Source organism: Ceratosolen solmsi, unplaced genomic scaffold, assembly GCF_000503995.2.
Source record: "Ceratosolen solmsi marchali unplaced genomic scaffold, CerSol_1.0 scaffold35, whole genome shotgun sequence".
Classification (NCBI taxonomy): domain Eukaryota; kingdom Metazoa; phylum Arthropoda; class Insecta; order Hymenoptera; family Agaonidae; genus Ceratosolen; species Ceratosolen solmsi.
The window spans coordinates 1,941,107-1,957,732 of NW_011948423.1; the positions used below are offsets into that span (position 1 = coordinate 1,941,107).

The following is a 16,626-nucleotide window of genomic DNA, read 5'->3' on the forward strand; positions in this document are numbered from 1 at the left end:
CTAAATGACTGTTTAACAGTCACATTATTCTAATTCCCTTTTGACAAACAATTCTATTAAAATGCTAAGCATATTTAAACGAATCGATTAGTTTAACATTTAAAATATTGCCACCTGCAAATTAAAATTATGTATTTTGCCCTCGATAAATTCTTATAACACTCCATTGATGATATTATTATTATTATTAATATTATTATTCCATCCATATTTCCCGTGGAGAAATTTTAATCTCTCTTGCTTTAACATCTGAATACAGGAGGAATTTTCTCAGCTTTGACAAATGAATGGCTTGCTCGAATAAGTGAAAAGGAATAGGTCTCTCAACGACCGATAATCGTCGGTTCATCGGCCATAGCAAGCTCGTCATTGGGTGCCCGGTCACGTTTTCGTTTCCTCGAGAACAGCATGAATGCGCAGCCCGAGAGCAAATTGCCGAGAAATACGAACCAGGCGAGAATTAAGGAGTATCCAGCAAAGATTTCCACAGACTTCGGAAAAATCCAGTTGTCGCGCTTACTTCCGTAGTCCCTCGATGATAAGAGCACCTGTATTACTACCATTACACATGCACCTGGAACAAGCAAGTTCACCATCTCTCAATATCAGTTTCTATTTTTTTTTTATTATTTTCTTCTTTTCTCCCATTTTCTTCCTTCACATTATAATCAATTTTATTTCATCAAATATAAAATGGCAATTTTTTTTTTTTTAATGATGGGAAGCTACTTTTAGACAATTTACTTAATGTAATCAAAATTTAACGTTCATATTTTTTTTAGAAGTTTTATTTTAATTTTACGAGGAACACATGTTGTATTGTAACACGAAATGACTTTTGCAAAATATTATCGTTTCCAATTTTATGTATAAAAATTAGTGATTGGTAATTGTGAAAATGCTCTAATACATTAATAAAATGTAAATAAAAAAACTAACATATCCTCACTTACTTGACTACATTCGTAGTAGTGTCGACTAATTAATGAATATTCGTTTTATCATTGGTTACCTCATGATTATAATTCATTCCTAATTAATTCCTAAAATATCTCTGTTATTCCATGTATTGAATATTATTACAATTATTATGATATAATTTAATTTTCATCTATATTTTCATTCTTTTCCTATATATTCAGTATCAGCTAGTACGTCATTTAATAAGTTAAAAGTTCATTTATTATTATTTTCTAATGCGTGTGAGTCGATGTTAAAAAATATTGAATAATAACTTTTGAAAGTTTGAAACCCCAATTAAAATTATTTTCTGATATATGGATTAAGAAGAGGAAGATTTAAAGTAGTCGAGAGTAACTGAAAGTTTTGACCGAGACTTTTTCAAAATTAAATACTAGAGTTTTCAATATTTACCAGACCCTCGGAGCTTCTAATTTTAATACAAAATACAAAATGATAATGCAAACATTTTCAATTTACATATATTTTTGTCCTGAATGAATAATAGATATTTAGTGGAAAGCATAACTTTATAAAAATATTCTACCGAAACCAAAATTCAAAAGCATTTACAAAGCAATTAAAGTTTTATTTTAAAATTCATCTCTTTATTTATGCATTAAAAATGATACTAATTTATCAATTTTTGTAATTAATCTTAAATGAGTTTTAATACCGGAAAGAATAAAATTGAAAATACGGTTACAAACCAATAGAGTACTTTAAGATTTTATCTGTTGTAAAGTTCTTTTACGTGATTCTCTGTTCTTTAATCTCCTCAGTGAAAAAAATACTTTAAATTAGATTTTCAATTTTTGTATACTTTAACTATCAATTAATACAAAAATAATATCGATTTATTATATCGAATTAAAAAACTCCTTATGCAGGGGTCTGGCAAGATAAGAGTGATTCTTGTTAAAGCCACTTAGAATTTTGCTATGTGCATCTATTAACTTTAATCTTCTATAAACTTTACTGATCCATTTTTGTAAAACTTTTATTTTGTAACAATTGCCTTAGTATAAATTACATTCGCTGAATTATTAAATTAAAAATTTTAACAACATACTAAGCTTAAGACATTGTAAATTCAATATTATATATTATATTATATGATAACACATTATAACGTTAAATAATTATATTAAAATAATTACATTATTTAATAATTAATAATTAATAATAATATAATAAGGTAATAAAAAATTATAAATATTATCGATTGATTGTAATATCGTCGTTATAGAAATTTCAAAAATAATATTTTCAAACTTCATTTATAATTGCTTGAAATAATATAATTTCAGGAGTAAAATTTTTGCTCGAAAATAATGTAATTAATACAATAATAATGTAAAAACATTTTTCATATTTTGTGTTCAAAGACATAAATTCTTGTGGACATATAATTCTTTGATCCATTTAAGAAAAAATGTATTTAAAAATCGTCAGTGACATTCAGCATATTTTAAAATAAAAATTATGTATAAAAATTTTTATATGAAAATATGAAATTCATTTATATCAAATAAAAATTGGAGATTACAACAGTCTCCATTTGTAATGCCAATAAGTTTATAATCCAATAGTATTATAAATAAATATGATGCGTTTAAATTATTAAATATTAAAATAATTATTCTTTCATATGATTATTATAAGTGTCCATGCAAAATGATGTATATACATATTGTTGAAATATTTTTATTATATATTTAATGATTTCCAAATAAACATTTATAATAAATATGATCGACTTACATGTAATAAAATGAATGCCTCCGGCTAATCTCTTAAACATGTATCGTGGATTTCGAAAAGTATAAATCGAAAATCCAAAACCCATCATCATAACGAACGTGCTTATAATAGCGAATGATACATCTGTTCTTGAATAGTCTGAAAAAAAAAATTAATTATTTTTGAAATTTTTTAATAATTTTGAACGTAAATTTTTATTAAAGTAATATAAAGTTATACGCTTTGTACGCGATTCAGTAATCATTTATTAGATTTCATAATCTGACACTAGAATAACAACAATAGTAATTTATTTTTTCCTTATTACTAAATAGCAACATTTAAATATCCTATTTTATTAATTAAGTATTGAATTCAATTTACACATAATATTACAATGATTTAGAAGCATCATTTCTAATATAATTTTATTCTAAAATAATTTACCATAAGTTTGACGTTAATTTATGCATTTCACGTTAAGTTTATTTACATGTTTGAACAAAATTGGCCATTATAATGAATAATTAATAATTAAACGATGGATAAGAAAATAAGGAAATAAATATGAATTACCTTCAGGCCCCCGATTCTCGCCTAACGACTATTTCTTTAATTTAACGAATATTCTCTCATAGGGAAAGCTTTTACACATACTCATTATCTAATACAATTATTAATTTTATCTAATAATACTATTATATTCACCTTTTGCGAATATATTACTGAAGTAATCATTGCTTAAGTTCTTATATGTAAAAGTCGAACAATGCATTTCCTACATTTATAACAATATAAAATTACTATTACATTAATTTTTATACATGAAAAAATTTATCTCGATTATTTCCTATAATTTATATTCACGTTTATTATTATAATATAATATTATAAGGATGCAGAAATTTAATTTGCATGAACTAGTGAATATAGATTATGAGAAAATTCGTTTTTGATTTGCATTCATTCGCATAATTATAAAATAACGGAAGTTAATTATTTTAAATACATCATAAAATATTTAAAATATTTTAATTAGCTTAAAAAAGTTGAATTGTTCCATTAGGATTACCTAATTATTAAGTAATTAAATCAAACAACAAGTTAAGAGGAATTCTCCTTTTTATTACAAATAGAAAGGCATTATTTCTCTGCGACGAAAGTCCTTGAAAATTCGATAACAATCAATACTTTGTCAGCTCTATTTTCTTATAAAATAGTTTTTACTCAATTCAATTACCGTGAAATATGTTCATTTCCAACGTTGTTCGTAAGCGATAAACAAAATTGCCGAAGCTACCCTGTAATTATAATCCTCGCTTACACAGGCGCGCGTTCCACTTCGATCAATCGCTCAACAAATTATCTCGAATGAAGCATAAAGAAGAACTCGCTCGTGCTTTGCCCCTCTTCAAAAAAGCTATAAAAAGCCAAAGACGCAAAAGGAAAATTGATTAGAAAGCGCTCACCTAACGACGTTTACGTTCTATCGGAAGTGAAACAAGAGGCGCGGCGCTCCTCCACCCCATCGTCTCATCCTCAATCGGCCGATCTGATAAAAATTCTTGAACCGTGTATAACTGTGATGGGCGTCGAACGTACTTATCGCGCCAAATGAGGTGAAAACAGAGCATTCGGTTTTTATTTCTGGACCGCTTCACGCGTATTTATGACCATTTCCCTTTTCTACGCTTTACGACTTTTCAGTAGTTTGTGAATGAGTCGCGAGGCGCATTATACATTCCAACTGATTCGTAGTTTGGATTTTTATGAACGCTGAAATTCATGCGCATCCTCTTATGACACGTTTGCGAAGCTTTAAAGATCGAAAGCAAAAAGAGGGCACAAAAGTATGTGGAAATAAATTATTCGCATACTTACTGCCGACCGAGCGGCGTCTCATCTCAAATAAATTGCATGATGGAATTTTGACGTTATTTTGCCTTGTCAACTACTCGAGTACTTCGTAAAACATATGCTCGTATATTTTATTTGCCGAGTAATTCATATTTTAGTTAATATCATTTAACTTGAATATAGAAAAAAAAGGATCGTGTTCGTCATGAAAAAGGCCTTCTTCATGACTTTTGTTTAATATTTAATATTATAGTTTAATTATTATTATAATTACGTTATATGGAAGTAATTAGTAATTTAAAATTCAGTGATAAATTTTTTTTATTAAAGCATCAATATTTTAATTAAATAGAAACGAAGAATCATATAATAACGAATACTACTTATGGAGAATTGAAACTGCATTTAGATAATGATAAATAAATATAAATCGAGGCATCACGCTAATTAACAACAAAGCAATACCACTAGTCTCTTATTCCCAGAACAATTTAATGATAATTTTTTTCCCCTGTAAAATACAGTCCTAATAAATACAGTTTTCAAATATTTATAAATATACATTAATCATCATTAATTACATGTAATACAATGTATGCACGAAAAATTAATTAGCCTACTAATTATTAAACTGAGTACGTGTGTTTCACAAAGTAATATAAGCCCTATCGTATAAAGTAATTTTATTTTACTTAATAAGTTCTTTTATCATCAAACGGAGACACAAATATGTATTTTACGAAAAAACCAAATTAAAATTAATAATAATATGTTAAAAGATTTCAATTTTTGCATAGTTATTTTAAAAGCGTGTTTCTTTTAATCATAACATTCTACTCGATTTACAGAAAACATTAAGCGACTTGTAGATATTGCACGTGTAAAATCATTGAACGAAATAATAGTTTCGTAAATACGAGGATAGACTATCGATAAAGTTTTATTGTATCTGTGTACTTACTTATAAGTGTCTTATCCGCGTCAGGTCGTCGTTCTCGTTTCGATTTCATCTCAATCGGAAACATTTCATTCTGAACGCACTCTTCTAAAAAAAAATTGAATTCAAAAGAATGAGTTTCATTTTTCAGTAAAATCAAAAAAAAAAAAAAATCTTAATATTAATCTTATGCTTATGAATATTATATTATAATACTTAAAGTAAAAACATAATTATAATGGAAATATAAATATTACTGTTTTCTAATAACGATGGAACAATCTCTATTTCAATGAATACAAATTTTTATAAATTAAAATTAATTTCCTCATAAACTTTTACATATTCTACGATATTATAATTACCGCATATTACATATACACGAGTTAAAATTATTATTGTAAAAAACGTCAGCTATATTTGACTGTTCGAGTTTATATTTTTTATGCTAATAATGTATACAAAATTAAATTATTTAATAGATAAATGCATAACTTTGAATCCACATTTTCGAGTCATAAATAGAAATAATACCAAAAAAAAAAAAAAAAAAGAATTGATTAAATTACTTCAATTTAATTTTTATTTTGACGTTTGATGGTAATAGCGTAAATATATTTTCTCTTATAGTATTTTGTTATTACATTTCCATAAATAAATTATATAAGGGATATCTTATCAAGTTCACAATTATAAAATTTATTGTTATTCGAAAGTTCAGAGTCAACTAATTTAATTAAAAGGCATCATATATGTGAGCATTTTCGTACACATATACATACGTGCATGCACACACACACACGCACGCACGCACACGCATGTATATTAAAAATATGTACTTACAGAAGTATTCGATAAATATTTAAAGTTTTAATTAGCATGGTTGAAATAACGTTAGATACATGAGAGAAATTAACGAAGCATCATTTTAAAAAGCAATATAATTTCAAATAACAGTTGGAGTAATCTACATAGGACATCATGTTGGCTTTAAAATTAAATAACATTTTTTAAATGCTTGTAAATTGATACATAAAAATATATTTATTAATTAAGAATCCAGATTTATATTCATCAAACGAATTCAAATTCATGCTCATCAAATCAATCCACTTGTTTATTAAGTTAATACTGTTGAATTAAATAATCCCAAAATATGATTAACAACTAAATGTCACGCGGTTCAAAATATTAGCTTTGCAGTGTTTCATTATAGTAAAAATAATCTACCATTCGCAAATAATTTATGCGTACAATTTCTAACTTCCCTTTATAAATAAGTATACCGCATATATCTCCCATAGATGTGTCAAAAAGCGCGAACGACTTTTATAAGGCGATATCGCTCATAATACCGCGTAAAAAGAAATCTCCTTCGTCATCTTCGCGAAGCCACATACTCATGCAAAAATGGCTCTAAGGCGCAGCTATAAAAGCTAGTCGAATTTCGCCGAGACAAAACATGTAATAATATAGAGGACCCCGTCAGTCGTAAACTGCCTCACATTATAAGCCGATCGCACACTTCGTCGAGCATACGAAATCGCGGGGGCGTACGAAAATTTACGGCCTCATCAATGTATCATTACGTTTGGGTATTCGCTGAATCCAAATACCGTGTGGAAAATAACAAGCCTTCTCCCACTCCCACTCCCACCCGACTCGCTCCACTGCGAAGTACGCAATGAGTGATAAATATGCTTTTCGTATTGTCCGAATGGCAATTCGGGCATTTGTAATATTTTTCTACCGATTAAATTCTTTTGTTCGTCGATCAAAAAATTAATAATCTCGTACCGTAAATAGATTTATAATTAATTTTAAAATAGCGTCTTCAAGATTAGTAATTATATTTACAATACGTGTGTTTATTACATATAATTACATGAATTACAGTGTTTAGGGGATAGAAGAATATTTACAGGAATCATTATCGATTTTTTATATATTAAAAACTATCGAAAATCTTTATTTCACAAGTTTGGAATAAGCTATTCATAATTTATTTAAATAAGTAGTTCAATCGTATATGGAAATTTTAATTTCTTGGCAAAAGAATCGTTTTATATTTTCTTTAAACTGCATATATAAATGAAATAAAGGTATTTTATAGAAACTGAAATTTTATCAAATAAATATGCAATAATTCCAAGTGAAACAATTTCAATATAAAGTACAATAATCCTTGTTACGCTTTTATGTTTTTAACTATATGTATATTGACTTTTCTTTTTTTTTTTTGCAAATAAAAATATTAATTTATGTAGAACGTTATAGAATATTTTTAATCTAATTAATTTTATTATTATTAGAATTTTAATTTAAATAAGATTTTTATTTAACGGTAATCTGTAAAGAATTTATTAAAATATGAAAACTTTCTTATTAGGAAGTATCAAAAAATTTTCTTTAAAAAACTAATTTTATTACTATCCACAAATATTTGGGCTTGTAATAATGATGAAGTATGTAGATAAAACTCTTATTAATACAAATATACAAGTAGTATTTAACATAGTTATATTAAGCCTATTTATAAACAATAATAGTAAACACAGATTTATATTCTTTGATTTCATTTACTTAAACATAAACTTCACAAGTTGTGAAAATTTATAAATTCGAGCTATAGATATACTTTACTGTTATATCATATTGTTCATTTTAAAATAGCAACAACTGTTAATAAAATATATAGAAATATTTCAAATTTTTAATATTTTATCGGGTAAATATTCCATTCGGTACATTATAAAATTATATATATATATATATATATATATATATATATTTACAACTATTTTATAACAATAATAAATCTATTATAATATTATTAGTTATTGTATGGTGAAATATTTCAAATTAATAAAATAATCTAATAAACAATATTACGTGTCGAAAAGATTTTTAGTCATATTATATTCTATTAATTTGATTATAATATACTCTATAAGGATTCATTTATATAATTATAAGATAAATAATTTATTAAATTAAATTTCAGCTATTTAAAATTTTGTTTAAATTAATCCATTCTAGTTATAAAACAGTAGTTATATTTTTATATTATGTAACATAAAATACGAGAGAATACTTTACACCGAATAATTATTTTTAGCAAAGTTAAGTTTTTTTCAAAGTTATCGACAAACACATGTACAGATACAAATCAACCAGACGAATAGTTATTTTTCCATTTCCCTTCTTTTATGACTATTAGTACGTGTTCGTACGATTACAAGTCCGTAGGAGTAATGAGTATACGTGCGCCAAGTTCTCATAACTACGAAAAAGAGAGAAAAGAGTGGGGGGGGGGGGGGGGCAATTGAAAAAAAAGAACGCGCAGGAAGAGAAATCCAATTGATGCAGCCTCGTTTCCCTATGGTGCGTAACTGATTTCGCCCAAAGAAAGAAAAAGATGACACATTTAAGGTCACTTCACCTTTATCTTGCAAATAGCGTTTCAGCAGAGCTGTCAAAGTCTCTCATGTAAACCACAGGAAACCACACAGATAAAACGTCAGTCGACATTCACTTGCTCTCCTCCTCCCGCCCCGCGACTGCCACACACATACCCATTGAGGACGAAGTGCCATTTTCAGCAAACTACCCCGCTGTTAACAGCATGTAGGCTGATGTTTATTCAACTATTGAACCGATAACCGCTTCCCTTCATAATTATCAAAACGACCAGGGAACATTCACTAAGCCTAGTTGGTCTTACCACTAATAGCATGTTATGACTCAATCATTGAGGACCTCAGACCGCACATATCTATCTTTGCTCATTTATTTTTAGCATAAACAGAAAATAACAGCAGAAAAAATTCCAATACGTTTTGAAAGCCATAAATACTTATTGCATCACATAAAGCGTTTAGAATTTTATATAAAAGTATTTGAGCAAATATAATATACGATCGTTTATCATATTAATCATCTAAATATAGGATTAATTTACCTATTATTAAGTATTTTATTAATTCGAATTAAACATCGCAATATTGAAATTTATGTCTATATCATTACGAACATAAGTCCGAATCTCATAAAATTCATTGCTTTTCATATAATGAAAGTGATAAGTATTATAAAACACATTAAGAGACGAGTATAAATTACTAACCGACCTTTATTATAATACCATTATTTTAAAAATATTAAATAAAAATATATATGTGGATTAACAATGTACATGGTTATTTTAACATAATCTTTTATTATTATTAGTATTATTATTATTATTATTGTCGATTGACAAGAAATTAGCGTTGTGCTTCAATGTAAAATCAGAGAAATAAATTCCCCTATTTATTATTATATTAATAATAAATAAATTACGAATACGTATCGAATGATTGATTCTATAATAAATAGTAAAAATTTACGACTCACAGGTAATATTACACACCGTACGATTATTAATTAACTGGGAAAATATTTTTTTTAAAAACGTTTTACTCGCATAATATTTATCGCATTATAATTTCACAACACTATAGTTATTTAAAATTAAATATAGAGAAATGTGCTTACGAGGTAGGTACACGTCAGAGAATCGCGTTAAATAATTTAAACATTAATTTACAATAGCTTTTTGAGAAACGCATTTATATGTAATGATGAATAAAAAATTGTATTTTAAACATTTATATTTATATAAATATTTATGCTTATTAAAAAAAAAAAAAAATTATTTAAATATATTATTTAAAATCATAATTCAATGGAATTAATGTTGAAACATAAATATATTTTACACTACAATAATGGAATGAATTAAAACAGAAAATGATACTTTTTTAAAAAAAGAATATAATTTATTTCGAATTCTTTTTTTAATTAACGATATTACTGGTCTTCTACTATGCACTTCAAGCGATCTGCTATTCAAAGAATTATAATTTATTAATGATATATTAATAAAACTCTTATTAAAAATTTATGCCAATTTAAAATTAAACAAAATTACATTAAATTTCCTCTTATAATATTTATAAATCCTTTTTTATCTGTATGTACAATAGTCCTTTGATTCATGGAAATATTAATGCACTCTGTCTCTTCAGCAGTAAATAGATTATTTCGTAAATATTTATAGTATTACAGCATACGCAATAACTTCAAAATCGGCACAAAAATGATAGTTACCGTGAGTAGTTTGAACTACGCAATCCAATATAACATCGCGAATATTTATAATTAGAGAGTTAAGCCTACGGAAGGAAATGTTAAAAGTTCACTCACTATAAGGCATAGTGTCGGAACCGTTAAGATAATCCTGCACATAGCCGTAACTGCAGGTCCTGAAAAGCCCGGAGTGCCCATTGAGGAAGATTCTGGTCCCATTCCTGGCACCCGACTCCCCGACGACGATCTTCTCATTCGGGGACGTGTAGGCCACCAGCCAATGGTCGGTTGCAATTGAGACTGCCCACACGCAAACCAAAAGTCCCACGAGGATCGTGCAGAATAACAAAATCCGTCTTTCGAATACAACCTGAGAACAGTAATGTTAAATATCGTGTAAATCCCCCCCCCCACCACCGCCATCTGCCATTCATATTCATTCATATGTGTGCGTGCGTGTTTGCGTTCGTGCGTGCGTACGTTCGTGTGTGTGTGTGTGTGTGTGTGTGTGTGCTTGTGTGCGCTTGTGTGTTAAATGCATTGAGAGAAAATTATTGCAATAGGCGCGATGAAGAGTGAAACGAAGAATAGTAGAGTCGTTAAAGTCTAAGATAAATATTTAGAAGCGAGAATCGTAAGGAAAAATTAAGAATGCAAAGGTCGGGTATTGTTTTATAAAATTCAATTATTATTCGGTCTTGTAAGACAGAATGGCGCAGATTATAAAGTAGCGAAGAAATGGAAAAGTACCAGACTTTCATTGTATTTAAAAATCAATGAAATAAAACGTAACCACGGCATTATAATTTCTTTCATTCGCTTTTAGAATGACCACATAAAAATTATTATTCGTAAAAAAAAAACTTTTGAAAGACGTTATTAGCGGTTGGCATTGAATGAAGAAAAATTAAATTTCTATTATATATCCACTTCAAACGTCAAATTACAATTGGCTGTGCCCATTATTTTTCCATCTCAATAAATCAGAAAGTTTTTCGGTTAAATTCTTTAATACATATAAATATGTTTCAGATAAATGTAAGTGCATATGAGAATAATAGATCATCTTATACAATTAAGAGATTTATTGTTCTTGATTAAAAGACATTAGAAAATTTTGAGATATATCATTCGTATATGAAGTTATTGAAAATAAATTGTCAACTATTCAATTATAAATTATGATGATAATTTTCGAATGTAACTGTATTCGATCGAACCATACGATTGAGCAGAAAAAAAAATCAAATTTAATGTCGATTTCTTAAAATAACTACAATTCTAAACAAATTACACTCATATTCAAGATGGATCATCTTATATAATTTATAATCAAGAAATAATGATAGAAACACAATCTACATAAATATATCAGGCAATCTATTTATACAGATTTATTTTAAAAGATTTGACGAAAGTCAATGTCATGCATATTCAATGATTTTATTATTAAACACTATTAATATTTTATAAGCTATATAACAAAAAATAACTTTACTATTACAGATGGTTATTTTTATTTTTACTAAGAGTAATCGGTCGATCATCAATGGTTAATTGATTAAGCATTAATTTCGACAAACTTTTCAATAATTACAAAAACGATTTTTGTTTAAATTATAAAATATATAGATAAATTTTTACATACACATATAAAAGAATTAATAAATATACACAGACAATGCGTATATTATAAAATATTTCATATTCCAAAATTAGAAAAGATAAATAATGTCGTCGATAACTTTATCCATAATATTCTTTCTAATTCCTTGGATGTATAAATTTAAATTTTAAAATAACCGGCCTGTTAAAGTTCCATAAAAAAGAAAAGAGAAAGAGCGACGGATGTCATTGTACACGACTAAATAACAAAGAAGAACAAAGCCTCGAAAATTGCTTATAATTGAAAAAATATGAGCACCAAGCCGAGACGAATATCGTAACTTCCATTGACGAAAATATTGGTTCGAGAGTCAATCTTCAGCGAGAAGATAACAAAAAAAAAAAACTCGGGAGTTCGGATAAAGTAGCACGTTCAGAAAATTTAACCGAGAATTTTCCAGAGCCAACAATTCATTAATAAACACACTTGAAACAATGAAAGTTAGTTGAATAAGAAAAATAGGAGTGACATTGAGCGCCACGTCAATGTAAATCTTCTCGGGCTACTTTTTGTAACTTTACTGGCCCAGATTTTTAAAACGAATTTGCTTAACCTCCTCGCTTTTCCTCCTCATTCCAATCACATATTCATATATTTTTATAGAAAGACATGTTTATTTACTGCCGACAAACTTTTCTTTAATAATAACTTTTACATGCTTTTTAATTCAAAAGTGGAAAAAAATTCAATTTAAACTTTCCATTATCTTCCTTTCCATTGACATTTATTTTTATCTTTATTATTTTAAAACCATCCAATATGCGAATAGCGATGAAAAAAAGAAGAAGAAGAGATGAGAAGAGAAGAGAAGGGAAGAAAAGAAAAAAACGCAAAAAAGTCATTCTACTTAATAGTTTCCAGTACACTAAAGAATTCCGTATTCTCGTCTGTTTTTTATAACCTTAGACTCGTAAAACGACGGCACTCAAGGAGCGCGCGTTAGTGACGAAAATGAAAATGCGGAAAAATTTTGAGAGCTCGTAAGAAATAGAGATTAAAAAAAAGTCAGAAGCCGACGTACTTGGGTATAAATGGCTTTCATTCGATTCGGCATCGCTCGGCGTTGATAACGAAGCGCTCCTTTACTTCGTGGCGCTGACCTGCCGCTATAAAGCCAAATCCCATTTGCGATTTCGTCCTTTCATCGGGACGAATCCTTCTGATCCGGCGGCAGTGTCCGAGTCTCACGACGGCCTTCCACCAGCCATCGAAATCACGAGATCCTTGCGCTTCATACTCATTTTGCTCGATGCGCCGTCGAAGATGTCTCACTTGCTCCAACTGAAATAGGAAAGGAGATGGATTATGCATTTCTCTATTGAGCTTATAATCTCATTAGGAGACGGCCACTTTGATTTTTAATAATTGGTCGCGGGAAATTTGAGAAGCCAACGTAACAGTTGCTGGAAAGCTTGAATAAAGGATGAATTGAGTTAACTAGCGACTCGATAAACCGTAATATAACGTCATAACTGCCGAATAATTGTTTTTCCAATTCTCTTTTGACCGGTTGACGAAAATAATATAACAAAAATCTAGATGCATCGTTTGTTTTTCCAAACTTTTTCATAATAATCGAGCGCTCGGCAATATTTATATACAACTATTTTTAATTCGTGGTTCCTCAAAATTATTCGAATTAACATTAAAATGTTGAGTGCTTTGGGTATATTGGTGAGGTCATTATCCGACCAAAAATCTTACACAATCGTTACAAGTATATAACGATTCGTAATTAAATTATGAAATATTTTGATGCTTTCAGTGCTATTAATACTACATGATAAATTCGCAAGTGTCTATTCAATTTATTTTGTGATAGTGCTCCTTAATCATTTTAAATACATAGACACACTTATAATACGAATAATACGAAATTTCGATATAATACGAAAGAATATAAAAATCTAATTAATATATCATTCATCCGTAAAGTTTGCTTTACAAAATATTTTGGACAGAGAGTTGGGCTGATGGGACAATACAAAAAAAAAAAAATAAATGAAACTCGAGTACACAGAAATATTCCTAGTATATATTAGAAAATAAATTACAATATTATTTAGAGAATTAAATGATTTTTTAACTGTGATTTTGTTACGTATTATTTTATTCGTAGTGCAAAATGCAAACACACCAAATGTATTAATTAACACGTCGTATTATATGTGAATGTTTATATATAAAAATATTGCGTGCGAAGCTATTTTAAAATGTAATTTTATTCTGTGTGTAATATTAAAAAGTTTTAACGTGTACGTGAAATTTAATGTGATAGAAACATTATCAAAGTGAAATTAAAGTAGACAATTTTTAGAAAATTATTTTTAACATTATTTCGGCATTCGCTAAAATATGAAATTAACATCTAGAAATAGTTGCTCGTAAAATTAACGTTTGCCTAAACTAATAAAAATGATAAATATATCATGAATATATTTATTCCCTTTCCTCCTTTATCCTATATAATAATCTCTTAAATGAATTTCATACTATGTCCTATCAACAATGTCGTGATAATTTGAAAATTAATTAATTTTTTTTTATTATACTTAGATAATGTTAAGCTAATTTATTTTATCTAAAAAATTATGTTTTATTTATAAAAGATATTTTATATTATGCATATAATACCTGATTTATTTGACTAATTCAGAAATATATCGATTTACAAGATTATCGAAATTTATTCAAATTCATTATAATAATCTTAATTATTTCGATAGTCTTATAGCAGATTAAGATGATTTAAAGTCGTATGCTATGTTTATTTATTTACTACAAATAAACATGCTATGTTGATTGAAATAAATTGCAATGTTACTTTCTTAACCGTGATTTTACTTTTTTCATGATCCCCATAATAATCAAACGAACATATTTTTTTACAAAAAAATTTAATTTATGTACTACTACAGTTTTTCTACATTAATACTATAACCGAAATAACTTAGGAAAGATTTTCATTCGAGTTTTCTTATAAGCTACTATAAATAAAGAATAGTTGGCTCTATTTTTTAATTTTAACTTGAAATAATTATGAACTGTCTGAATGTAAGTTGCTTGAAAAATAAATAACTTACTTGGAAGTTTATACTTTTTTTTTTGTTGATTTTGTATATATTAAATTATGCTTTGTATATAAATGTTATATAATAACATTTATTATTTCAAACTGTTTGATATGAAATTGTAAATATCAAATTGTAATGTTCAAAAATTTATAGAGAACAATAGATATATTATAATAATGATTTTCTATTAAAAATACTGATTAAATGTGAAATTGATGCCGTAAACAAAATTTTGAGTTTCATTAAATTAAATTAAATATATGACAATAATAATCTAATTAAATGAGTAAAAAAAATTTATAATATCTCAAAACGCTCATAAATACAGTATATTTACATTAACTTTCTGTGACAAAATTACATAAAAAAATAATAATAAAAGATAATCGTTTCTTACGTGTTTTATGAAAGAACATCTTACTAGCTTGAACGAGAATAGCACAAAATTAAAAAAAAAAAAAGAAAAAAAAACATTTTCTCCTACAGTAGAATAATCTTATTTTCTATAAATAATATTTTATATAAAAAATAAATGAATATTATAATTTTTGTTTAAAATACAAAACAATTCAAAAATTCATTATAAAATGAATATCATAGAAAAACCTTTCATAAATATGAAAAATATAAAAAGTAAATGCATATTTTAATTTATTCTTTTTAATTTTGCATAATATAACATAATAGATTATCATACTCTATTATCATACTCTACAGTAAAAATAAACAGTAGTATCATTGTTTTTTTAATTGAAAATTTAACAATTAAAAAATTAATCTAAACTAAGAAACTCATAATCTTTTTTTAATTAACAAGCAAACTGATTTTAATGCTAAATATTAATATTTGGTAAGAGATATGTGCGTTCATGTGTGCGTACATGCGCGCGTACATGCGCGCGTGTGTGCATTATACAAATAAATTTAATTTACTTATGAACACGTAATTCGATTGAATGTACAAATTCTTATGAAAATTATTTTGAAAAAAATATGGCATAAAACGATTTCCAAACGAAAAGTCTATTGTTAATAAAAATTTAACGAAAAATTACGTTTACTAGAAATATTAATACATCTATTTATTATTGTACTTATTTCATTTGAAAAATCATAAAAGATTATATTAAAATTTGAAATAGTATTCCAATTAAATGTCAACTCGATAAATTTGAGAAATTAATTGAAAATATATTTTTAAAACTTTTTCAAAGAAGTTTTCGCAATTCTTTCATCACAACAACTTGTGACTTATAAAA

General features: G+C 27.0%; 1 protein-coding gene across 2 annotated transcripts; it reads right to left on the reverse strand.

Annotated features, from left to right (window-relative positions):
• Positions 1 to 216: 216 nt before the first annotated feature.
• On the reverse strand, positions 217 to 13,570 carry LOC105362120 (transmembrane protein 114). Of its 2 annotated transcripts, none has more exons than XM_011499470.1 (5): positions 13,315 to 13,570; positions 10,745 to 10,997; positions 5,522 to 5,602; positions 2,725 to 2,862; positions 217 to 574 (listed from the first exon to the last, which is right to left on the reverse strand). In XM_011499470.1, exons 1-5 carry the CDS (start codon positions 13,345 to 13,347, stop codon positions 324 to 326), a joined length of 756 nt encoding a protein of 251 aa, XP_011497772.1. In that variant the 5' UTR covers positions 13,348 to 13,570; the 3' UTR covers positions 217 to 323. The 2 variants fall into 2 exon arrangements, with proteins under 2 accessions (XP_011497772.1, XP_011497771.1); XM_011499469.1 differs by having other exon boundaries at positions 5,522 to 5,605.
• Between the last annotated feature and the right edge of the window lie 3,056 nt (positions 13,571 to 16,626).